This window comes from Argiope bruennichi, chromosome 8 (genome assembly GCF_947563725.1).
Source record: "Argiope bruennichi chromosome 8, qqArgBrue1.1, whole genome shotgun sequence".
In the NCBI taxonomy this organism is placed as follows: Eukaryota; Metazoa; Arthropoda; class Arachnida; order Araneae; family Araneidae; genus Argiope; species Argiope bruennichi.
This window is the reverse complement of record NC_079158.1, coordinates 91,025,758-91,053,033: the sequence shown is the minus strand read 5'-3', so window position 1 is coordinate 91,053,033 and position 27,276 is coordinate 91,025,758. Positions and strand designations below refer to the sequence as shown.

The following is a 27,276-nucleotide window of genomic DNA, read 5'->3' as shown; positions in this document are numbered from 1 at the left end:
TCACCAGCCGTATCTTTAATACGATGACGATATTAATTATCTTGATAATTTTCTCTAAATGTATGAATAAAGAAAGGAAATGAAATTTTTAATGGATATTTTATTCATTTACATGCGTTAATAAATAAAATACTTGATAATGAATTCATATAAACGCACGGTAATGAATACATGCGATAAGTATTCATTAACCTTTTTTTCAGATTTCTTTCTCATTATGATTATTAATTTTTATTTATGGTAAATATTTATTTCAATATGCCCCTAAGAATTTTAAATCAGATAATGATGTAATTAAAATAAGGAATAATGATGCAATTAGTGAAATTTTGGTTTCATAATAAAAACATGGTTTATTATTTTCAAAAAGTTGTACAAACTATTTTCGAGATGAAATTTTTTTGACAATTTTAATTTAGGTAACATTATCTGAACTTTGTCAGTAGCTTCATTACAAAATTAAAAGCTTTTTTTTTTTTTTTTTTTGGAAAGGAAATATGTTTGAATTGAGGAAATAATTTGAAAAAAAATATATAAAGACTAGAAATAATTATTATTTTTTTAATTTTATGTAGTTATTCATTTTTACAGCGGTTTCATTCAACAATAAGTATTCTCTTTGAAAATTGAATAATTATGTTGTTTCGAAAATGTATCTATATATAGCATAAAATTAAGTCTCCTGAAAGCTTGTCGTATGTTTGAACCACAAAAACTCGAACAATAGTTAACAGATATTGGAGATATATATATAATTTTGTACAGAATTTATTGGGGAAGATTTTAGTACAGTAAAGTCATATCAAAATAAGAAAAAGGAGTTTTATAATTATGATTTTAATTTTTCCGCTCATGCGCGAAAACCTCAAACTGTACATGTGTAAATAACAAGAGTTATGGTATGCATATGTGATACATTTCTTTGTTTACATCCGATTTTAAATAGCGATTTAAATCTCATTATACCCAAAAGTAGGAAATCCAAACTTGGTTGGTACACATTAAATGCCAAAAATCTTCGTTTGTTGCGCGATAAGGAAAATGTAGAGGAAAAAAACGTTCGGTTGGCGAGTATCAGCGAAATAATGAACTTAGGGATTAAGCACTTCTGTTGAGCGAAGTAACCGTCTCTCTTTAAAATCTCAGAAGGAGTGCAAATTATCATTTAACAATTTATCATTATAGCAAATTATACAGAGTTGGTAAACAAGTGTGTAACAATGAGTACAATGATTTATTTTTATATTTATAAATTTTAAAAGAGCTTTTCTATTGTATATTTTTAGTGGATTCTTTTGTCTATGGACATATCATATTTTTACCTTTTTAAATCTAAATATTTCTGAATGTGTGCCATAAAAAATGTTTTTTAGCTATTTTCGATAATTCCTAAATATATTTTTATATTTGTTTGATGTTGCGTAACATGCCCATGTCATATCGGGTGGAGGCTAGACTTAAGTTTAATGCTAATTTTTCTTTTTGGATGCTATGCCACGGGCAACGCCGTGCGGGTACTGCTAGTCTATTATAATATTTAAAATTTAGAAGAAAATCAGATTTCTTGTAATAGAAGAGCTCCTGAGATATAAATTTTTATCATACACTATAAATATGCAGATATTTTACGAATGTCTCAGCAAAGACTCAAAAAATATATCAGAAAATAGTTTTCATTTTTTAAAGAATGAGTTTTACGGTGATTTTCATTATCTGTAGAGGAGCCAATGCACCATCATGCATCAAATTAACATTATCCTTTTACTCCTAAAAAATCGTATTAAATGCCAGTATTTTTTTTTTATCTTCCAATAATTAGATATAGACTTAAATCATGAAAATAATTTTTCAACGACAACTTTTACATCTGATAGAGAGAGACGACTTTTGTCCAAGAGAAGTATCTTTGATATTTTGGTACTACTGCTCAACAATGCAGCACCCAATTACCATTACACCCGATTAATACCCAATTACCATTTTTTTTCTATATTACAAAGCACCTAGTTCTCACATGTAAAGCTTCAAAAACAAAATCTACACACTCGTGGCGTTTACAGTTTTGCTCCATGTCTATTTTTTTTTTATATGTAGTGTGAGAAGGACGAATATAATTATTGGTGATTATGAAAAACGTTTTGGGGATACCTATTCCAGTGGCTCCACTTCCTTGTATACAAAGGAGGAGTTTAAAAAAATTAATTCTTGGGATATTTGAAATATATCAAACGCTCATACTTTAAACTCAATCCGAAAAATATAGGTTTGGATTGAATTATATTGCTTTTTCTATCTAATTTTGAATACTGAAATAAAAAAAAAAATATTTGAGTTCAAGAGATGGTATTTGAAATGTTGTTCTAACATGAAATTTGTAGATTTTAAAAATTTGTGACATATTCTATTGCCGTGAAATATTTATCTGGCATTGTGTATATGTACAAGATAAATCAAAGAGTTCAATACTTGAAATTTAAAATATAATTTCTTCATCAGAAACATACATTTTAATTAAATAATAGGCCAAATCTGTCAATGGAATGACCAAGTATTTAAGGGTATATTTGAAAAAAAAAAAAAAAAAAAACATGAAAAGAAAATTCCAAAAAATGCAAAACTTAGATAAAGAAAATCTGACGCGCAGTTTTGTGATCAAAATTGAAAAAAAAAATATTTTTTTTTTAAAAGAAGACATTTTAATTTTTTACTTCTTTTTCCATACGAAACTCAAAATGAATTATTTAGAATCCCAGCAATTAGAATTCGGATAGAAAAGTGAGAACTCGTTTCTGCCTACTAACTTTGATCCTGTAAAGTTTTTTTTTTAATTCCTTCCATTTCATGTCATACCAGTGATATATTTAGGAAATGTAGACTTTTATAAAAAAACACAGAAAATAAGCCGATAGATTGTTTAAGAAAAGAAGAAATTAGATGAAAAAATCGTCCTATTGGTGTTTGCAATTTTTATTTACCCTTTACATATTTATTCTATGTGTTATTCTCTTCAAAATTTGCCAACACACGCTAATATTTTCATAGAGCTAGAAGTCAGATTTCTGCCCTTGGGTGTCCAGGGGTTCTTATCCTCAGATGCTACTGCGTCCCTTTTCCATGGTAACGCGGACACGACATAATCATTAGCATATAGCATAGAAACATGAGGGTGAAATTTTTCTGGTACAGCATAATCAACTACATTTGCAATTATGTTGTTGATTGATCTAGTAATAAAACGTTTCCTATTAATCCACATTTGTAATACGAGCCATTAGAAATATTACTGGAATAAGTATTTTAAACTGATTAATTCCCAATTATTTTTTACTCAAATGTCCATAATCATATTACTCTGATTTTAATAACATGCTTGAATTTCCCCAACAATTATTCTTTTTGATTGATTCATTAGCATGAAGAACAGATTTCTTGGATGAGCAGTTACATTTTAATTTCTAGCATTCATCAAAACGCCACGATACCTGAATCGAAATATCCCAATAAATTCTTCTCTGACATTGCAATTCGGAAAGCTATTTATGTTCTGGCATATTTGCTCTGATATGAAATATTTATGATACCTATATAAGAAATAATAAACACTAACATTTAGCAATGACTCTGGAAATGCTTATTTTTTTAGCTTTTTCCTGGCTTGTAATGTCAAATGAAATTGTTGGAAAAAATTCTTTACTATATCTTTCTGCTTTTGATTCGGCTGGCATTTTTTTTTAGTTTTAGTTTTAGATGCAGGCTGAATACCATGCAAACGGTTATATGCATATTTATTTATTTCAATATTTAACTCCTAAGGAATTCATTGAAGGTAAAGGAATATTTTACTGACTCAGTAGATCAACAAAGAAAAATATATGCAAAATAAGTTGTAGCAATACTTTGTTTTATTATTTATTTTGTTTTACTCTTTATTTTAATATTCATTTTTTATTCAAACCCTTGTTTAATAGGTTTAAGAAAAATATTAACATTTCGTTTGGTAATGAATGTTTCAAAAAGTTTAATAAATTCAATATGTTTATTTTTATAAACTAAATGCGGATTTCAGTGGGTTTGTTAGAAAATTATTTCTCTTCTCAACTCATTGGAAAATTTAGATTTTATGAGCTTCTCCTTTATTTTCGGGTTTGAGGAGGGTTAGCCTGTTTTTTTCTTCCCTAGTAAACCTATCCATCAAGAACGCCTTGACAAAATAGAACAATTTAATTACTTTTCTGTTGGGTCATAAAAACTCAGCATAATAGCACTGCAGGAAAAATACTACCTACTTCTCCAGGACTTTGGCAGCTGATATAAAATAATTTACTTTTGTACTATCTTTGTCACTAGTAAGGAAAATGAATCAGCAGTTAATTTAATATTGACATCTCTACAAAGTGCATAATATTCAAGAAATAGAACTGAAATATTGTGTTATTATTTTTATTATTATTGTCCAATATTTCTTATTTTATTTTCAGTTAAGATCAAATGCCTCGTGAGATAATGAACATTTACATTTTTAAGAAAATACTTAGGTGGATAACTTTTTAATACAAGTATTAGATGAATTTCCACACCTATTTCATTTTGTACTTTAAGATTTTAATTCAAACCTATATCATGAGCATTTCCTTGAAACAAAATACATGTATTTGGAAACATTTATTATATTACTCCCAATATATTAATTATGCTTTCTGCAAATAAATATACCTAATGATTACTATGAAATATATATTTTATAATTGTTGCTGAATGGATAATATGTCAGTGATCTTTGGCTTTGGCGACAAACATGGCGGTTCTTTGATGATTATTTGAAAATAATAAATTCGAAGCATTCGAGATACTTGGCGATAGCTTCATTAAAGCTTGAGCTTCGACCGGAACCTGTGAAAAGTGGATGTACTCAGTCAGTATGAGTCGAATCGAGTTATGGAGTTTCTGTTTGAACTACGTAACTTCAGCAATTCCTCGCTTGTACTCTTATGGCTATTTATTATTCACTGGCTATCTGTGCTTTGTTGTTTGATGTAACTGTTTCGGAATTGTTTAATTGTTTTGGATATGCTTTGTCTGTTCTTTTTTATACATGTGTACCGTATTTTCGTGCCGGATAAAGCATGCCAAGTTTGATGGGCCTTTCGTGATGTGATATATATATATATATATATATATATATATATATATAGTAGGCTAATACAGTAAATATAGTATACACTAATATGCTATATATAGTATTCTAATTATTATAGCAGAAATATTTATCCATTTATCTTAGATACAGAAAATATTATTAACTCTTTTTAGAAATATGCAGCAAAAATTGATGAAAAAAATGAAATCAAATTTCATACATTTGCACGGAAAACAAGGGGTGATAAATTAAATGAACACACAATAATGTCAAAAGCCATATATGCAGTATTTTATATAGAAATGTTTTAAATACTGAATATATTACAATTTGCCGAATCCACCATAATAATGGAGGATAATTTTCTATTAACTTCATACTATTCACCATTCATTTTAGTATGTGAAACTTTTAGCACTTCTATTTTAATGAAAATTTACACTACAATTATGCAGATTAATTGCAATTATTGATCCGATTTTGGTTCCGAAAGAGGCCATTAGTTTTCTTTCAACAGCATTTTATTTTTTGTAAATTTTCTGAAGAATTTATTCATTCATGTTTTAAACAATATAATCATGAAATTTGGTTCCATCCCAATAATTAATTTTATCTCCTTTAACTTTTATTTTTTAATTTTATTTACCCAAGTATGCAAAATTATGTAATGGTTATTCTGCAAATAAAACAGAGCAAATATGTTGTAACAAGGAGAACTACAAACTGCAATTTTTTCACTGACGAATAAAAGGTTTAGTTCATATATAATAAATCATTTACATAACACATTAATATCGTGATAATTAAAATTTTATTGATTGATCATAAAATACTTATAATTATGTTTCAAAGCTTTCGCCACCTAAAAATGATTAATAATCAATGTATGTGTTTAATTAAAAATAAAACTACTCTGGTAATAACATAATGCAAGCTCTTTTCGTAGGACCGATGTAATTGCTTTCTACAGTGCATTCTTAAAGAAATGTCACTGTCATATGAAGTTAAGAATGCGGATGCATTAGAAAATTGTTATCTTTAACATAATCCCTTCGTTAAATTTGCATATATAATGAAATTTTTGAAGAATATATTTTTGGATTTTGATTTATGAAGTGCTAAAACTTGCCTAAGGTTGCTAAAGCATATACACAAAAAAGCACAAGTATAGAGAATGAAATATGTGAATGACATAATCTCTCTTTTTTACTTTTGCGTAAATTAATGGAGTTATATTTTGAAAAATTAAAGACATTTTAAATTGTTTATTGTTTCGATAAACTGATTTGATTTTTTAAACGAAATAAGCCATTAGGCTTATCACAGATTTAACTAAATTGATTCTTAAATTAATCAGTTGCAGATATGAACAAAAAATATACATGTGATATTTTCACGCAGGATGATTTAAAATAACGTCAATGCAAAGAAAGACTTATTTGGCTATAACAAAGCCCAGGAAGGAATGCACTTTCGTTGAATTCTCTCGGAAATTGTTTTTAAAACGATGGAAAATACAGAATAAATTAGAAATAATCAATCATTAAAAATTTTAGCTATTGTTTTTCATTCAAATTAATACATATTGCATCAATCATTAAAAAAACAAAAAGTTATTTTTTTAACCTGATATTTGTGTTTTACTAAACGTATATATTCTCATGAAACCGAAAAAAATAGATCATTTATTCACTTCGATCGAAAAGCTACTTAATTGTGTGATAAAAAAATAATTAATAAATAATAATAATAAATAATAAGTCATATCCTTATGGCTTTATGAACGTGCTATTCTGAGAAAATATATCCGTATTTTTGTTGATTGCAACATAAACCTATTTGTCAAAAATTGTTTACATTCTAATCATTCGTACTCTTTTGCTTCTTTATTCTAAAATGCAGAGAGTTAAAAAGAAAATACGCAATATTATATTTTTGATATGAAGAATGCCTATAATTTAAATCAAAATATATTTATTATTATTATATACTATAAATATAGAATTTATATATTTTGAAGTATGTATTTTGTGGTTACATTTTATTGTTTCAAACTTGTAATGATAACAAAAAGTCTAGATATAATCGTTTAAAATCTGAAGGAAGTTATACCCTGAACAACAAGATACTGTAATATCTTGGTAAAGCCCGGTCATTGGTTATGATCCCACTTTCATCAGTATTACAACTAAAGGTCATTGGTTAAGATCACACTCTAATCACGAAAACAGCTGTAAAGCCATTGGCTAGGATCATCGAAACTTGATACTGTATGTTGAAATGATATTCCCTTAGGAAATGTTCGGTAATTCCACTTACGATGCAATACCATCTATAATCTCTGGTAAAATTCAGAATTGATATCTGATTCCAAGATGTCTGGGTGTACCCTATACCTAGACTTCTTTTAATTGTGGTGTTGAGACATCCTGTATACTTGGATAATGAATTGTCTTCAAGTTCAAATAAATTTTCAAAATAATTTATATTAATGCCATTTATTTTTAGCTGTTCTATTTTGAGGACAGTCAGATAATATAAGTTAATTTCCTTAAACAGTTATTTAAATAAAGAGACTGGAGACTTTTTTAAGTATCAACATTTATGTAAAATCCATATTTAATTAAATTGCATAGTTTTCAAAATTTCCAGGCTGTATGCCGGATATATTTGGTTGACCTAATACATAATTTTGTTCCTCTAACTGCAAAGCGTAAGAAGCATTCGTTCAGATTCCTATATGTGAAACATTATATATTACACTAAATGAATTCACTCCTCAACAAAAAATGCTTATTTTTCTGATATATCATTTAACGAGATGTGCCTCCTACGGGAAGGATTGTTCTATAGCGGTTGATGGCCCCTAGATCACAGTTTCCACTTTACTTTTGTGTCGTTTCGATCATTCAAATTTTCTGTCCGCCTTTGAGAGGGTTGATGCAACCGCTTTTGATTATTTTACTGATGATCTCGTTACAGTATCATTTTATTATTTTAGATAGCATTTGTGAAATTAACCATTTCTGCAATATTTTTCATAAATATTTTTTGTCTTTTTATTTTACAAATATTATTTTCAGTCACATGGTACAGTCGTTGACTTTCAATACTGCGTGCACTTTTTTCAAATTTTATTATGTAAAGAATTTAAGAAATACTATACTAAGCTTTTTAACATCCTGATACGCTCCTTCATATACATGGTATATAAACTGAATCATTTTATTCGCAATATTTATATTGCAATGAAAAAAGTCGCAGCCATAAATCATAGCAAAACAAATTAAATGGAAATTGAATTTATAATTTACAAATTCGAAGATTCCGATTTATTAAGAATCAAAAGAGAAATATAGTAAAATAAAGTTGTTAAGTATTTTTGGTTTGTCTGAACAAGTACATAAAAGTATTAAATGCTTGTTGATACAATTCCTAAAAGCCGCATTGTTATGAAAATTAGAGGATCAAAGTCAAAATTATACGTAAGAATAAAAGTGAACATTTTCTTTTTGAACATATTGCTTTTGAGCAACAAATTCGTTACGCTAATAGTGTAACAACAATAAATAATTTAATATCTCTAATAAATATGCATTGCTTCTGAAAACATGAAAAATAAAGAACGCCAATTTAATTAAAATATACATATATATTCAAAGGAATGCATTCAAATTCTTAAAGCAAACTTTTCAGGAAAGAAATAACAAAGGTCTTCTGTTAGTTCAAAATGAAAAATACGGGAACATAGACTCGGGATCCATAATTAAATCTTGCGGAAACATCTTCTAGTCTGCTTTTATAGAAAGGCCAAATTTAATTAAAGAGTGAGTCTTGGTCTTTGTTTCATCATAGGCACTGTTTCGGGTTAAATACTTTATTCAATTTCCGAAGAAGATGCGCAGTGGTAAATGCTAACTTGTGTACTAATCTTTCTTTCCTTTTAAGAGACGAATCAAATAACTAAAAGTTTCAATATGACAAGGATAAAAAGAGCTACAAATTCTACGTGAATTGTCTTTTTATTTCTTCTAGTTGCAATAACATGTGACAAGGTCTGGAAGTGAAAATTAAATTTGGTGGGATAATTTATGAATTAATATTTCGCTGAATTATTTATAAGAGACATATTGTTTTGTATTTGCGTAAGAAATTTTTTCTTCGTAAGATATTTTTTTCATGGAAGTTGTATTCTTGGAGAACAACAAATTCATAAAAGATGAAGTCCGTGTTTGCTTCTGTTTGGGGGAAATATGTTAATTCATTTTTACTATTTGATATTGATTCTTTATAATGTTCTCAAGCTGCAAGTTAAAGTGCCTTCAATTAAGGAATAATTGGATTATTCCACAATCTGCAAAATAAATATAGTATAATAAAGTCTTTTTTTGCAAAGAATAAAGCTTGAAGCTTGAAAGATTCAATTATTATTACAAACAACAGTTTATAAAAAGTGAACAAAAACAAAAGAAGTCCGTTTTCTTATTGATTTGTATTTTTACGAAATGTTAACGATAGATTGCTTTTATTATTCCATGTGTGTCTTTAATCAATGCATTACAAATTGTCAGATGATTCAATTCTTAATTTGAAACAAAGCAGTTTCTGAACACAAAGAAGAAATTCAAAATCTTGTTGTTTCCCTATAAAGTTTTTTTAAAGCATTAATGCCAGTTTATTTTGATGCTTTTATTTTTAACTACTGAATCATAAACAATAGAAGATGCAAAAATAAATAGGAACTGATTTAGTTTTTATAGCAATCAAAACAATATACCGAAACAAAAATGAATTTGTTTTTGCAAATGAATTTGTGTACATTTGTTTGTGTTTTCTGTATTCATTTTTCATTTTTGGATAACAAGTAGTCCGATACATGAAATTCTTTGAGAGCAAGAGAGTTTCATGAAATAACTATGAAATGCATAACAATGGATTAATTTAAGATTAAATAATTGCTTATTTTTGAACATTCAATTGAATGTATTCAAGTATCAACAAATATGATATTTTAAAAAAAAATTATAAAAAAGATATATAAAAAAATTGCTTTTAAACATATATTTTAGAAAAAATACAATTTATTCTTTTTATTGATTTTTTTCTGTGAAGAATATATATAATTTTTTTTATCTATATCTATACTTATAATAAAGCTCAATGTGTGTGTGTGTGTGTGTGTGTTGGCGCTCTACAGGCCAGACCGTTTGACATACAGCTACCAAATTTGGTACATGTATACCTTGGAGGTCGGGAATGTGCACCTGGGGTTTCTTTTTTCGAATTTTTAATTAGAATTTTAATTATTAATTAAAAAATAACTTTCCCGCCAAAAAAATCTTCCATTTTCCCCACCGCCAACTTTTCCGCCAAAAAAAATCTTCACTTATCCCCAGCGCCAAACGAGAAAGGCTTCAGTTTTTTTTTTTTTCTCCCAACAGTAATGAGGCTAGGGTTAAAATTTTTTGGCGGATTATTTCAATCGATTCTGTTTATTTTCTTAATGTTTTATGCATTTAAAATTAAACATTGTTAATTAATCCATGTTTCACATTCATTCTGAAGTGCTTTTGAATTAAAATAAAACAGAATAAAGGAAATTAAAAATTTCTAATCCGCATAGCGTTACCCCAAATGGCGTAGAAAAAATCACGTATTTGCGTTACGTAACCGGCGAAGAAAATTCACGCATGCGCATTCTGTTCCGACTGTTGCCATGACAACCATTATCAACGGACGATTTAAATTATTTTTAGGTTAGTTGCATGCTTTTGTAAGTAAATCGTATTTATGTTAGTTATATATTTCTTTGTGTATGCTTACAGTTTTAAGTACATCGTTTTTTAAGTAGTTTTTTAAAACCTGTTTTCGACCGATTATTTTAAACGATTCATTTTATTTTTTTAGTGTTTGATGCATTTAAAATTAAACATTGTTAATTAATCGATCTGCTCATAATGAATCTAAGAAAATTTTGTTGACCAACTCTTGAGATATTACATAAGTTTAAAAAGATATTCTTTAGTGCCCATAAAGTTTAAACGCTGAGTGACTCTATTTTCTGTAATAAGATTATAAAAAAATGCTTTGTTTCAGTAAAAAATATTATTATATTAATTGAAGATAAATTCTTTAATTTAATAAGATAAATTCCACTTTAATTTAAAGCATAATTTCTACGGGTGCTAACAGAAAATGAGAGAGATACATATTACGTTATGACTGAAGGCCTTTATAATATTATGAATGAATTATATGATAATCAAAATTTGAAGTTTTAAAATATTTTGATGAAGAAGCTATTAAATTAGAAATTGCATAAAATATTTAATTATTAAAATTTTAACGAACATTAAGATTGGCGAACCGGCTGGTCGCCAAAGGCGGCTAATATTTATATAATACTGATAGTAAAAAACTTAGGATGCTCAAAAATTAGGATAAAAACGACAATATATTTTTCGTTATAATAAAAAGGCGTATTATTATTTAAAAATCAGTTCTTTTGATTTTTATATTTTTCATTTTTTCCAGATATTTTGCCATAAAATTCTAAAATAGATTAGTTTCTAAGCATGAAATATTTCTTCAGTTTTTTATTTTTTTATAAATAGACCTGGCATATTTGATGGATATTCAATTCTTCTTTGAATGATGCAATATATATAACCTCTTTGATTTGCCTTTCCTTATGTATTTATTGTTATAGTCAACTTGAACGTTGTTGGAACTATTGTTCATTCTAAAGTTAATAATATTTTAAAATTAGGAAGGAATTATATTCAGAATAATAAGTAATTAATAAATTACCAATATATTGATTGTAATTGCAATTGTCCTTGGGTTGCAGAAAGTAGGGTGTAAACTGAATGAGAAAGGTCGTAACAACACCGACGCTGGGAATACGTTTATGTTCAAGCGACCTCCACAGACCAAGGTACATTATCTCCGATAAGACACATGCCACTCATCGGAGGGGGGCGGGTTACTTCGCACCATGCCTTATTTTATACACCTATGAAGTAACGGCCAACCACTATACCTGAAGTTCCTCATCCCCATATATATGGAAGTGCTTCTCTGTGGGTGAGTTTCTGACTGCAACCTAAAGAGGCCGCTGTAACGTTCTGATTTGAATGACCCACATCGCGCTAGCACTCGGCGGGAACTATGGTTGATTTCTAATGGTCATCAGGAATGGTGTGTCCCTTCTAGTAGTAGATATTTCCCGTCATTGGTATGGAGATAGTGAAACCTATACTTATTTCTTTATTTACCAGGAAAGAGAAAATCATCTACAATACCGGAACCCTCACATCCCCAATTTTGTGGTGCTCTCTTTGGGACCTTTTCTAATTGTCAAGAGTTTAACAAAATTCACTGCGTAAACCGTTAGGGAAGGTAGAGAACCTAAATAGAATACATGATTACATTGGGATGTTTATTGAAAAAAACATTTGATACAGTCCTGTATCTTTTAAGTACAAACTCACTGCAGGATGAATGAGGGTGTATGTAAAGATTTATGCATAGAAAACTGGTAGAAAGATAAAATATTTTTTATCATGGTATGCATTTCTGCCGTTTATTGGATTACGCAGTAAAAAGAATCTTTATTTTTACATCTTCATAATGGCTGCGCAATGACACTCGGCATTTGTTGAAAATCTGCAACTGTGATGTTGACAATTTTGATGGGATCATTTAGGCCAAATACACATATTTTTACTATACACAATCTCAATGTTCATAAATATTGCATTTTTCCAATAAATGATGTTGTGAGGACTTTAAATAACAGACGTTGGAATCAAAATATAGAATCGATTCCAGCATACTGAAGAATAAAGAATTAGAGATCAAGCGAGTAATGGTCCCAATCTATGTTTGATGCTGGCTTATTTTAGTGTCCCAAACCTCCTCGAATAATTTACATGTTGAATTTTGAGTACTATTATATTTTATTTGGTCATCTAAAGGAAAGCAAAATAAATGGAGAAATATTTTTAATGAAATAAGTAAGCATATATTTTATGTCTCTAATAGTACATTATATTGTACATTTTTCCATGTTATTAAATATTATTTGTAATATTATGTAGTATTTTTAAATATTAAATAATATAATATGTAAGCGCACAATATTGTATGATATTGCGCAACAGACTGTGCTCCTAGGATCAAGAGTTTCCTTTATTTTTATTGGGCAGGGGGACTTAAAATTTTTCAAGCAAAAAGACTTTTACTTATCTTCCAGTATTTTTTTTTTTTTTTTTTTTTTTTTTTTTTTTTGCCAAATATAGTTTTATAACTTGAATCACTTTTAAAACAATAATATGAACTTTCCAAACTACGGCTTTGAAATAGAGCAAGGAAACATAGCACATAAAACGGAATATCAAATTGTTCCTTCTTAAAAATAATAAAAAAAAATCATTTAGCAGATTTAAAGCAGTTTTATAGATTGAGGCTTTATTATAATGTTTGGCATACACTGAATTTCATATAGACATTGGAAGTGAAACAAAAAAAGTAATTAAATATAAAAGAATGGTTTTCGTGAATATAATTTGTACAGTTATGAAATAAACTTTAATATTTTTATTTGTTAGATTATATTTTCTGTATATATGCTTCAAATTTTAACAACTTCTTTTAGATACAACTAAGTCGCATCATCTGCAGAGTATTACTGAAGAAGGAATTCCTTGTGACATTGATGCCTTCGTAATACATGAGAAATTAGCTATGGGAAATATGTGGACTCCAAACCACAGGTCTAATTTATTTCATAAACTTCTTTTCTAATATCCATGATATATTTTTAAGAAACATACTCTATATTTAGTATAAATACATGAAAATGTTTGATAAAAAAATGAAAATAAAAAAAAATCTGACTCAGACATGTAGGAAAAACATGCTTAAAATATTTAAGATGAATAAAATATTTACCATAATAAATCAAGCGTAGGCAACTTGGGGTCCAGGAATATATTTGCATTTAAAATACTAATAATGTCTTTTAGATTATTCATTATTTTAAAAAACAAAAAAAATATTGCAAGGAGAAATTTTTGTCTAATATTTTAGAATATTATATCATATAACATTTCTGATAGTTGTGGTTAACCACTTGCTTGTAGAAAAGGAAAAGAGTAAGTTCAAAAAAGAAAATATGTGCCTTTTTCCAATTTTTTTTCTATCTTGTCATATTCTTATTCACTAGTTAAAAAACAAATAAATAGGCTTAATAAGTTATTGTTTTTTTTCAGTTCCAGGTTACAATTATATTTTCTTTATTATCATGGACAATAACTATTGCAATACTATTTTTAAGTATAAAGATATACGCGTCTAACAGAAAATCTCTAATTGGTTCATTATTTTGTTTTAATAATTATTTTCTAACGGATTAAATATAAATGAATGATTTTTTTATGTGATAAAATGAATATGATTTTCTGGAATTAAAATACGAATAAATGATGCCAATGTATTTTTTAGAAAGAAAGCCAAAAAAAATATGATTCGAGAGAAATGTATATATGAATTTACTCTGTAATTAAAAGCAGAACAGGTAACAGGTCCAAAAGCATGAAACTCATTGAAATTATCTCAAGTCTTATCTTATTTCTATATTTTGCCCTTAAATAAAATCCCTGGTGTGTTTTTTTCTTTATCCCAGTTTTTCATATTGCCGATTTTTTTTTAAATTTTAATAATCCCCATTCCTTTAGTTTATTGATAAATTAGAGAAATCGTTATGTTTACAAAAAATGAACAAATTCTGCTATCACTTTTATTTTTCATATTTAATGAAAAAATAAAATAAAAATAACAAGACGAGAAAAAAAATAATATGCAAGAAATTCTGACACATTATCTGTACATGTAATTTTAAATATGTGCAACACGGATATCTTAAAGTTTAAAAAAAATGAAATACATATATAATAAAAATAAACACCTTTTCTTGTAAAATTTAAAATTAAAAAGAATGTAATTGTTGGTCTTTACCAGAACAAAATGAAGCTGAAATTTTCAATTCTAATAGTTACAACATACAATACGTATAATAAGTAATCAATATTCTTTGGAATCTTTCATTTTCAATTAAATTTTACAGAAATTATTTTAAAAAATGAAAAAAGGCATTTTGAATGAAATGATTCAATAAAGGAACTATTTTGTAATATAACACTGGTTTCTGTTTTCATTTTAAGTTCAAAACCATTAATATTTACAATCACAATATAATAAAAAAGCAAAATAACAAAAATGCCTGCATAGATATTGAAGAAGAACATATCAAACAGAATTTTGGTGATTAACATATAACTTCAGACTTAGTACTGGCAAAACTCACTTGATTTCAACTTATAATATACAACCTGTTTGATAATCTTTTCACAGTTTTATATTTAAAGAAAAAATTATGAAATATTTACTATTTATTTAAGAGAAAAAGTTTCATAAGTTAATAATCATCTTGAACAGGAGAAGTGTCGCCAATGCTAATATCAAATGCCACACTTCTTTTTTTCTAAAGCAGGTTCATTCCACAATTTAGAATATGAAATATTTTTCTGTGTGTTATGAAAACAATGACCATTTATTGAAAAAAAATCGATTGTCGTTAATTTTAAACTGATATAATTAAATTAAAAACGTACTAATTATTTCATAAATTAATTTCTTTTTCGTATTATCCAATTAGTTTATTTGCAAGAAATTTTAAACCAATGTCTTTACGACTGCTAAAAGAAGCTGAGATTGTTTAATTTTCTTGTTTAGATTGGATGAGAAAATTTTAAAAACTCCTCAGAGCAAATAAACATAGGATTATTTGAAAAGAACATATTTTCTGATGAAAGAAAATAATTGGTAACATATACAATACAATATTTAGGTAAAAACTTATGTGTTTTATTTTCTTCATTTGATTAAAATAAAAAATAATAATAATTCTTAAGGAGAAAAGAACGATGCCTTAAGAAAATCATTTTATACCCAGAAGTAAGCAAAGAGTGAATCCATTGCTTCATTGCAACATGAATTTCTTGTAGTTTTAACAAAGCGACGTCTCGTCATAAAATTTGCAACTGTTACAAGAAATTCATAGAAAATGACAGCATTTGTAAAAGAAATAGTACTGCTCATATTTGCATGTAAAATGAAATGTTAAATGTGTCTGAAGGAATTTCAATCATATGTACAGGAAATCCGGAAACCCAAACTACCGGAGACCTAGAAATTTCGTAACAAACCTAATGGTCTGTTCTCAGAATTGCTACATTCCAAAATCAACAAGATTGTATATTTACTGAAGTGAGTTTAATAACATGGAAAAAAATATTTCATATGTGACAAGAAACGAATTTCCGATTCCACGGTTTCACTTACAAATTAAATCTATAATTAATAAATATAATAGATCTTTGGACTTTCTTATATTCAATGATGTATCCTGCACTTATTTCTATTATAATTCAATAAAAATATGTATTTTATATTTGATCCTTTTTAAGGGCCCTGCATAAAACATAAATAAAAAATTTTAAAAAGTTATCTTAATAACTAATGTTTTTCCATTTTAAATATTTCACTTTTAATGCGACACAGTACCTAAAAATCATCAAAATTCCTAAACATGTTAGGCTTTATACAAAAATTGAATCTTTCAAAATATGTTCTGTGAAGTTTTAGAGCTATATCTTTAATTTTAATTAAATTATTTAAATTTTTTTGATGCACGGCAGAAGGTAAATCACTGTGGCAACGACCACTTCATCAACTGCTAAAACACAGCACAATAAAATATGAATTTTTATAATTTTTTACCACTCTCAAACTTGTATAGTCAAAATGAAATGAAGTAAGTCAATTAGTTTTATTTACTTTTCATTTCCCTTATAAGAATGTAAATTTTAAATTGGAGTTATTTAGCTTTTGCTTCTTTACAATTTGCAAATTAACTAATTGTTTTTGTTTTTGTTTGTTTACACTGGAGTTTTTGAAACCATGAAAATAAAGGTGTTCCTGTTTTTATGTATGTTTTTAACTTATATTTGTGGTAGAAACATATATTTTATCAATTCTGATATATGTATTTATTTTTTTAAGCTGTTATGATTAAGATTTTTGCAATATTTATAAATCGTAGGTTTTTTTTATATATGCATTAAATAGGCGTGATATTTTATTTGAATAACTTTTTACATTTTTTTTTATTTAAAACAATTTAGAATAAAGTAATTAACATTTGTAAAAGTTACAGGCAAATTACATGTATTTTCTATCATGGTACTCATGAACGAGTACCATGATAGAAAATACATGTAATTTAAATTCATTTTTCTGTATGTGTGATTTCACTTATCTACTATTTTTCGAAAGCTTAATGCTTTTTTTAAAAATTAAAGTAATAGTGTGAAATGTTTTATGAATGTTCTAAAATATATGCTTTATAAAATGTGTTAATTAATTAGCTCTAAAACGTGCAAAATGTTTTTAAGATATTCAAAGTCAAAATTAATGCATTTTCAGAATTTTTGCGTATTTTACAATAAAATTTATAAAAATTTAAATAACTTTATCAGGAGGAAGTCCATTGCAAGTTTTATGTAGAATGCTAGTAGCTACCTGGAATCATATTTGTAGAAAAATCTGCTATTAAAAAAAAACTTGGACATTTAAAAACAAAACTAAAAATTTAAAATTTTACAAAAACTTTTAGAAATACTTCAGATTTTTTTTTTTGGGGGGGGGGAAGCTAGAGAGTAATATCGTACATAAGATACAATTAAAATATAATTACAAACATTAAAAAATGTTTAGATGGTTCTGCGACGTAGCATTATTTTATCACTCTAGTGAAATTGAACTTTTAAATCTTAATTAAACTAATTTTTTTTTTAATTTCTTTCACAAATTTTACTATTAATTAAGACTTGAACAGACATATTACTTTTGTAATAGAACATGTATTCTTAAAATGAATGAATCCAATGAATTAAGTACTCTTTACAAATTAATTAATTACAAGAAATGCACAGCACCTCTAGTAGCAGGCAGCATGACATGGCTTTATGCTCAGATTTGGTTCTAAGAAAAGTTTAGTGTATTGAAACTAAAAGTTCGGAGGGCTTGCCATCTGAAGCGATACATATATCCTATGTTTTTATTCAATGAAACAGTTTATTATGCTATTTTAAATTTGTATACCTTTAAATTTTGTATACCCGATTTTTTTCTGTTTTTTATTGAATTCGTTGACAAAAATTCTTCTTTAATGTTTCGAGCCTCATGTCTCATAAATTAATTAATGTGGATACGCTATTCAAAATGGGGTAATTAAGGGAACCTAACTATAACGGAATTATTTGTTTTCATATGTTAGATATACATTAACCATTTATAGAAAAATCTTTAACAATACCTTTTAATATCACTATCTAATAAAAACAATTCCATAGGATTTTAAAATTTTTCTAAATTCAATTTGTATATAACGATATCAGCATCTATAAATTCAAGAGGCGAATATTTAATTGGTAAATTCCATATTGATTACTTAGATAAAAAATATTTTTTCGTTTAATTAAGCATTCTGTTTATTTTTGAAAATTTAATAAAATAAATAAGCACAATTCTAAAGTAACGAACCCACTATTTTTTTTTAATGAATTCATATTACTTAGAATTTAAAGTTTCAATCAGTTTCAAATAAATATCATATATTTTTCTAAAATTTTTCGAAGTGAGAATTTATCACCAATATCAAAAACAAAATTTCGATATTTTAATTGTTCTTACTTAGTTGCTTATTCAATTAAACGATTATTTAATTGGCTGCTATAACCCTCATTTTACATATAGCAAAAATTCTTGATAGATTTTAAAACATGCGAATTAAAACAGGATGAGAACTAATAATGGTTTTATATAACTATTTTACTTAACTTTTATTTTATCTGGTAAATAAAACATCCTCTATTTACAATTTTCGATTTATTTCGCAAGAGAATTTTAATTCCAGATAAACATTTTAACTACTATTGATAACAATAACAATTACACATAGATTTTATAACAAGAATATCTCCTGAAAAATTAGATAATAAAATTATTTCTAAACAAATTCAATATTGAAAAGAGAGATAATGAAAGAAAAATCAAAAATTCATTTTTATGTTTCTTTATTTTCTTTTTTAAGATGGCGTGCAAATGAAATAATAAATCATGATGGAAGCTACAGTCCCTTACATGTTCATGCTCAAACATTTGTCACTGACGGTCAAGAATTATCGGATGCTGAATGCGACAGAGATTTAAGACACATGTCAGAAAGTGGTACGTACTGTAATTTTAAACTAGTGGATTCAAGGCTAAACCAACAAATTTAATTTTAAACAGAAATTGTTCGCAAACATAATTTCATTATAATATTATAATGATAATCTGATAGTAATTTTATTATAATACTAATAACGTTGCAAAAAATAAAATTGGATATTTCCAAAATTTTAAGTTTGCTTGATTCAAAATTATGTTTAAATAAATTTGAAGTAAAAAAAAACTTAAATAAAATGACAATTCTTTTAAAAAATACATATTTCTTTAATAATATCAATTTATCAGCAAATATCTTCATAAAAATACCCATATTAATTTCTTCTATACTGAATTTCTTTTTCTGTATTAGTAAAAATATTTAAGAGAAATTTTTAGGTTTAAGTTATACGCGATTTTATGGAAGGAAATGTGTTTGTAGAATCGATTTCAAAAAATTGAAATAAGAGTAATTATGACTTTTAAAATAAAATTAAAATTCTACAGTAAGTACAATAGATTCAGATTAAGTTAACTTTTGGGAGCTAAATATTTTATTTTAAATATTTGTTATTATCATTCATATTATAATATAAAATTTATGATCATGGATTATAATTTAAATTCAAATTATTTTACAAATAATATCACGTAGGTACTTTAATGTGGAACTCATTGACACACACAAGAAGTAGAGCTAAACCAATTTATTAACTCAACTCAGGACTGAGACATTAGCAAAATATAATGAGATAAAAGTAAGCGATCTTACTGTTCATTAAAGCTGAGGAATTCATCAAATCTAGTAACATTTCTAAAGTATAAATTATTTCTGCAAGCTTAGTTTTAGTGATTAGTATTATGCAATAATCATGCCTTTATTCAACGAGAATTTATCTTAAAGAAGCAGTCGCTGATTAATTGGTTTACTTTAAACATCTTCTTATATATGATTATTAATTTTTATTTTATTCAAAAAAATATATATAGTAACTAATTAAGCAAATCATTTTCTTTATTAATTTCAAAAATTTTAAGGATTTTACGTAAAATATTTAAAATTGATTATAGATGTATACAATAAGAGAAAGATGTGATATTAAATGTACACGTGCTAAAAAAATTTTATTATTAGTCTTCGGATTATTTTAGCTCAAAGAATTCAAAAATCATTTTTATATTTGATGAAATTTCATAATATGGCTATGAATTTTAAGAAAAAATTGACAAGAGCAATAATAGTTAAGCTTTGTCGCAGAATTTGGAATATCGGAAAACATAATGAAGAAGAAAATCTGGATATTTTATGCGATAAAACCTACTAATTCTATGATATACCGTTTCGTTGAAATATATAGAGTATTTATGCCTGAATGTATTCTAATCTTAGCAAAAAATTAGTTTCTTGCAAGTAGGTTAGGTTAACGTATATCATTTGCAAATTTTGTTTGAAGTGATCAGATTTCACAGTGACTTTCAAGAATTAACATTTGATGTGAGAAATTTCTTTTGATTTTTCCGGAAACTTTTTTCCTCCAGGAATGTAAATTCAAATTCTTTTACAAATATTAATGTATTCCTGCGAAAATAATTATATTTGTTTGCCATTGAACAAACATGATTCTAATATAAAAAAAATGAATACTTTTGAAGAATTTAATGAACATATTGCATTGCTATTTGGTCTTAAGCTAAGTCAATATTTTAATTGTGTACGATATTTAATAGTATTTGAACAAATAATTGATTTCCTTAAATATTTGTATCTATTTGTAAAGCACGCCAATTTGTTGACATTTTACTGCACGCATTTCTGAAAAAATATTTTACATATTAACAGAAAATTTATAAAATCTGTTGGATATCTTTGATTTTTGTTACAATATTCTATAAACCGCAAAAGAAAATTATTCTAAATTGATACTGCGAACAAGGAAAAAAGAGCTCTGTAAAACGAATATTAAGTTTTATTTTTCTCATATATTTACAAAAAAATATTTGTTAAAATGTAACATTTACTTTATTTAACTCTTAGTTAAAACTTTTAAAAAAGATTAAACAAAATGCAGTTTAACAAATTTAAATAAATTCATAATATAATAATGATATATAGTTAGTATATATAAATGTTGTATAGTGATAACTGAAGCCAAGAAATCTAATTGAATGTTGCAACAGGCTTAAATGTTTTCCAATCCAGAAAAATATAAATTTAACGAATGTTGTTCTGTAATATTATTTATCAAAAAATTCCAAAAAGTTACCCAACATCTACTATCTGCTTTAATCATTTATTTTACAAATATATATGTAATATCACTATCTATACGACGTATACTTCCGCGCACGTTTTATTCATTACATACAAGAGATTCCTACCATTGAATGTTCATTAAACATCTTATTACTAAGCCTAATATCTGCGCAAATTACGAAGTGTACAGGCCAGATAGTTCAGCCATTTGTAGGATATCTAGGATGTCGATTATGACTGAAGGGCAAATTTACTTAAAGGAAATGTCATCAGGCTTAATGGTCATGGATTGAATTCTATACTCTGGAGACTTAATCCTGCCTTGGGCAGTTTAAAGCTAACGATGACAGTTGCGCGCTGAGGGAACTGGTAGGGGATGGAGAACGTTCTTCTCTGTTATACAATATAGTAAAGGAGGATATAACAGTAATGGATACTATATTGTAAAGATTAATTTTTAGAAATGATATTCTTTATTTCGTTCTTCTCAGTTATGAGAGTGTAATAAAGGAGGATGTAACAATGATGACTATTATACTATAAGGGATATTTTTTTAAAAATGATACTCTTTATTTAGTATTATTTTAGGGAAAAGTAAGGTAATATTAATTTTCAGAGACATTTTTCGTAACAAATTTAACATATTTTTACTGTTACTTTAATGTATATAATATTTTACAAGCTGTTTAATTTCAATGAGCAAGGAATTTTAAATTAATCGAATGGGCATTTTTATAAAAAAAGGGTAAATATCTAAAAACTGGTAAATATCTAAAGTTATTTAAATACATAATTATTGAATTTAGAGACTATTTAAATTTCCTAGATATTTCATAAATTTGACGGTCTTATAAAATGTAAACGTAGAATACAGTCTTTAAATTTATTTAAGAATTCATTTAGAACAATTGAATTTTAATATCATAAAGCTTGAACAGTACCTTTTATGATATTAAAATTCAAGTAACTTTTAGTAAATGTCAATGACTTTTAGTAACTGTTTTGAAAAGGATTCTATAATTATTATATTATTTGATCCAAAATTATCATCAGAATTTGGTAAATGATTTCAGACTATAACGGAATAAATGGCGCTGAAAGAAAAAGAAAATAAAATTTCTTATATTATTTGCCATTTTATATCGAATTTTTCTTTTCATCACTTTAACTAATATGAATAAATTATTATAATCTGAATTAAACTTTTATTAACTATCTAATCGTTTAAGGTATTTTGGATGTCATGTTTCATCTTGATAAGTATCTGTATCGAAAACTTGTGTATTTATTGCGATATAAGAATCAATACAACACTCAAAACACTAAATAACCTCATTATTATACATAAGATTAATATAAAAAAGTTTAGTATTGAAAACTTGTGTTCAAAACACTGCAAAGAAAAAATAAAAATAGGGATATAATATATAGAGTTTTAATGAACTTTTTTAAGTAATGGTGAATAATGATGAATCATTTGTTTCAGAATCATCATCAGAATTTGGTGAATCCTTCTAGAATATGATGAAATAAATGATACAACATGGAAAAAAATCTTATATAATCTATGGTTTAATATCAAATAGCTATTTTCATTTATATAGATAAATTAAACTCTAATTCTAATATATTGATTATCAATATTGATTGCAATTGCCATAATTGAAAGCCATTGTTTATTTACATCACTAAAATGAAAAAAAAGTAAATTATATTTATTCTGGAGACTGTTCCTCTATCTTTTGTTTTTACTAATTTTAGAAACAGCTTGAATCATTAGTTTTCAAATTTTAATTTTCCGGATGTATTTTGATCATGTAGTTTTCTTAGAAAAATTAATTTTCATGGTGAACGGACAGAATTTTATGAACGTATTTTTTTTCCTTTGTCAACATAAGGACATTTCACTCGTGGATATTTCAAAAAATTACATACAAATGCGAATTATCTACTTTTTCATAAGAGAAAAAAATTTGCTCCATTGCACAGAAAATTAAAATTTATATACATAAGATTAAACATTTTTAACGCAACTAGCTTGTTCTCCGCACTGTTTTGAATCAAGGGACTTAAAACATAATGTGTTAATCATGGAATTTTAAATATAAATTGGAACAAGTTTCAGTGCTGATTTTTTTTTCTAAAAACTGTTGGGTCTAAACAAAAGAAACACTGAAACATTTAGAAACGTCCATCATTCGTATTAATATTTTGTCTTGAAATATGAAGACATGACGAAAAAGTATAAGCATTAAAAATTATAAAAAGATGTTCAATCGATTAAGTGCATCATTAAAATTCAATTTTTGTTATTTTGCTGTTAATTAGCGACGAACATCTATTATCTTATTATGAACTCCACACACATACATTCGCTTCCACATATTTTTTGAAAAAGCGTCTAATGCTCCACTGCAATACACTGCTGATCGCCAGCATAACGCAGAAAGAAATTACTCTCACCAAATCCATTCCATCACAATTACCTGCAGTCACATTTTTGAGCAACAAGCCAAAAATAATCATTTAGTGTGCATTACACTAATTGAAGCTCAATAATTATCCTGGGTTTCCAAAACAAACGAGCAGATATGTGGTGTCCTACTTTTCAAGCTTTTTTCCATGGCCTATTATAATTTGCTGATGTAACTTATCAGCTCTAAAGCCACTTATTTAGAGTCATTAACATATCTTTTAGCTACGCCTTTTCTTCGGTACACTGCATGATAAATTTATATGACCACACCACTGTAGACATTTTCTGAATGTTTTTATGAAGTTAGACACAAATAAACTAAAGCTACACAAGATTATTTTCAGAAAAATACATTGTAGTTTCGGAAATTATTTGTTATCATACAGACGATATGTATATAGTTTGGATGTTTTATAATCCCAACTTAATTATTGTGATTAATTTACGAATGTAGAAACAGAATAACAAGAACTATCCCTCAGTAAATCAACATCCATTGAATTTTTAGAGCAAATATGTACAGAGTAGTAGAATAAAAATTAAATTTTAATTTCTTAAAATATTTTTATCAATTTCATAAACTACAATAGATTTGAAGTGCTCTTAAAAACAGATATTTTTCTTTTTAACTTTACCAAATGGTTTACCATGATTATAACTGCAATTAAATTAACTAATTCAAAAGAAAAACAATTAAAAATATAATTGAGTTTATTTAGACATTTAAAAAATACGTTACACAAAAATAAATTTTTGGCTTATTATGAAAAACAAATTAATAATATATATATATATATATATATATATATGCAGTGAAATTCTTAGTAAACAACTTTTTCTTCACTTGGATTTATAATTCTATAAATCTTATTATAATTGTAAAATTATACAAGAAAATGAAAAATAATTTGAATGTATTTTAATGAATTGCACAAAAGTTTCTCATAATTTTAAAGTAAATTTTGAACATGACAACATTTAAAATATTTTTAGAATATTTATTTAATTACTAGAGAGTAAAATTACTTTCCATAAAGAACAGAAATATATTTAATTATTATTAAAATTAATCCCATTTCATGCATTGAAAATAAATATTTTCAAATTGAACTTGGAGCTGTACTTTTTTTGCATTTTCAGTAAGTAAAACATTCAAAATTATGTTAGAAATTAAAATATTATTAGAATAATTTAATTGCAAGTGGTTAATTTTTCTCAAAAGAATGATATGTAATCATTTATGAATCGTTTTTTTTTCAATATTAATTATTTCCAGGAGTCCAAAAGCACTTTATTTGATTAATTAATTTAAGAAATGTCAATGGAGTTATTTTTTGTATCAAAATCTGCTCTATATATTCTTTTAATTTTTTAAAAGAATATAAAATTATTATGTTAATAAAATATAAAGATTATGGTGTTAATAAAATACTGTTTATTTTAATTATATTAAGGCGATTATTATTACAGGAAATAATTAATTATCTGAATTATTATTTTAAATGGTAATGTATTTTGTTACATTTTACTCTCGAATATCTAAAAACATAAATCTAGAACAAAATTAAATAAAATTGTCTTATCGTTACATTTATGTTTCCTTTTTGACTAATTATTAATTAATATAAATTTTGCGATGCAATTAATGAGTTTCTAGATTTTGATATTTGGTATTTTTATATTCAAATATAATTATCGCCCAATTTTTAATAAGAATCTATATTACAATCACCGTTATTAAAATTCTTTCGAAACATCTAAAATGTAATATAATTAATTGTAACAGCTTTAAAATGAAAATAAGTTTCTAATACAACGCTCTTATACAAGATTATTTTAAATACTTTTTTTCATTCTCTTTCCTCTGTAATTATTTCCCTATTTTGATTCTTTTCACAACTGAATTGAATGCTAACGCACCGTAACATAACGTGGTTTTGTTATGGTTTGATTTATTTAAAAATTAATGTTTTATAAAAATAAGTTTATTACACAATCTTTGGCGCAGATTCAAAAGCTTAAATTACCACAGTACTCTGATTTAAGAAAATATGTAATCTGATATATGTAAATCTTGCTTCTTTTTAATTGTTAGTCTTAGAATTAAGTAATATTACATAATTATACACATACTGAATTAAGTCCCATATTTGTAAGAATGATATTTTATATTTCAGGTATGAAGGTACGAAACGTTTTACAAGTTAATTCACGCAATGTGTGCTTGGCTAAATAAGCAAAGCAACTGTCAAAGCTATGTATCTGAGCTTCACAGTTTGAAGAATCCATGCTGATGTTCATCTGCCGACGAACATAAAAGATAATGGAAATATGGTATTATGTATAATTGTTATGCTCGGAATTTTTCAGAATTTGAAAGCAAACTGAAAAACTATTTGTTTCAGAATTGTAATATTACGCCGAACTGGTGCTGAAAGAAATTTTGAACGAACTTGGTGTTTTTATTTCAGAAAATTCTTGAAATTAATGTTACTGTATATACGTTTGTATATAAAAATTTAGATGACATATTCTACAGGTATTAAAAAAAGAGTTAAAGGAAACCTCATATTAAGTTATTTACTTGAACCTTACTTTGTATTTATTATTGTCACTTTCACATGTATCAAATCTTGTATGAAGTATTGTTACTAATTATATGTAAATAAAAGGAACTTCTATTGATATCATGATGTCTTTTATTTTACTTTTAAAGAGTACAAAATAAATAAATAAAAAAACTTTTGTAATTTTAATTTCCGAACACCTATTTAAAGATATTGCAGCTGATTTCAACTAATTTTTGTATAATCTAAATGCCGAATAGAATAAAATTTCCTTGAATATTCTTCTTTGGAATTTTTAGGCATATAATTCTTTCAATACTGAATATTTATGCTTTTTGAATAATATTCGCTTTAATATAATTTAAACACTTTCCAACTGTTCATACTTTTTGTATATAAAGAAGGCTAAGCTAATTGAGAAAATGGAGAAAATAGGTTTATTTCTGAATAATGCTCAATATTAAATAAAAATATGAATACAAATTATTAATACGCAATGTGAAAAAG

The 27,276-nt window shown here is 26.2% G+C and overlaps 1 protein-coding gene across 2 annotated transcripts in view; it reads left to right on the top strand.

Annotated features, from left to right (window-relative positions):
* The window catches only part of LOC129981897 (cell adhesion molecule Dscam2-like), a 395,465-nt gene extending 368,679 nt beyond the window's left edge, over nt 1–26,786 (top strand). The window contains exons 26-28 of one of the 2 annotated variants that reach the window (XM_056092942.1): nt 13,797–13,914; nt 19,356–19,492; nt 26,380–26,786. In XM_056092942.1, coding sequence (XP_055948917.1) covers nt 13,797–13,914; nt 19,356–19,492; nt 26,380–26,438 — 314 coding nt within the window. In that variant the 3' untranslated portion in view covers nt 26,439–26,786. The remainder of the gene's footprint in view (nt 1–13,796; nt 13,915–19,355; nt 19,493–26,379) is intronic. The other variant, XM_056092941.1, reaches the window with a different exon arrangement.
* Nucleotides 26,787–27,276: the final 490 nt, after the last annotated feature.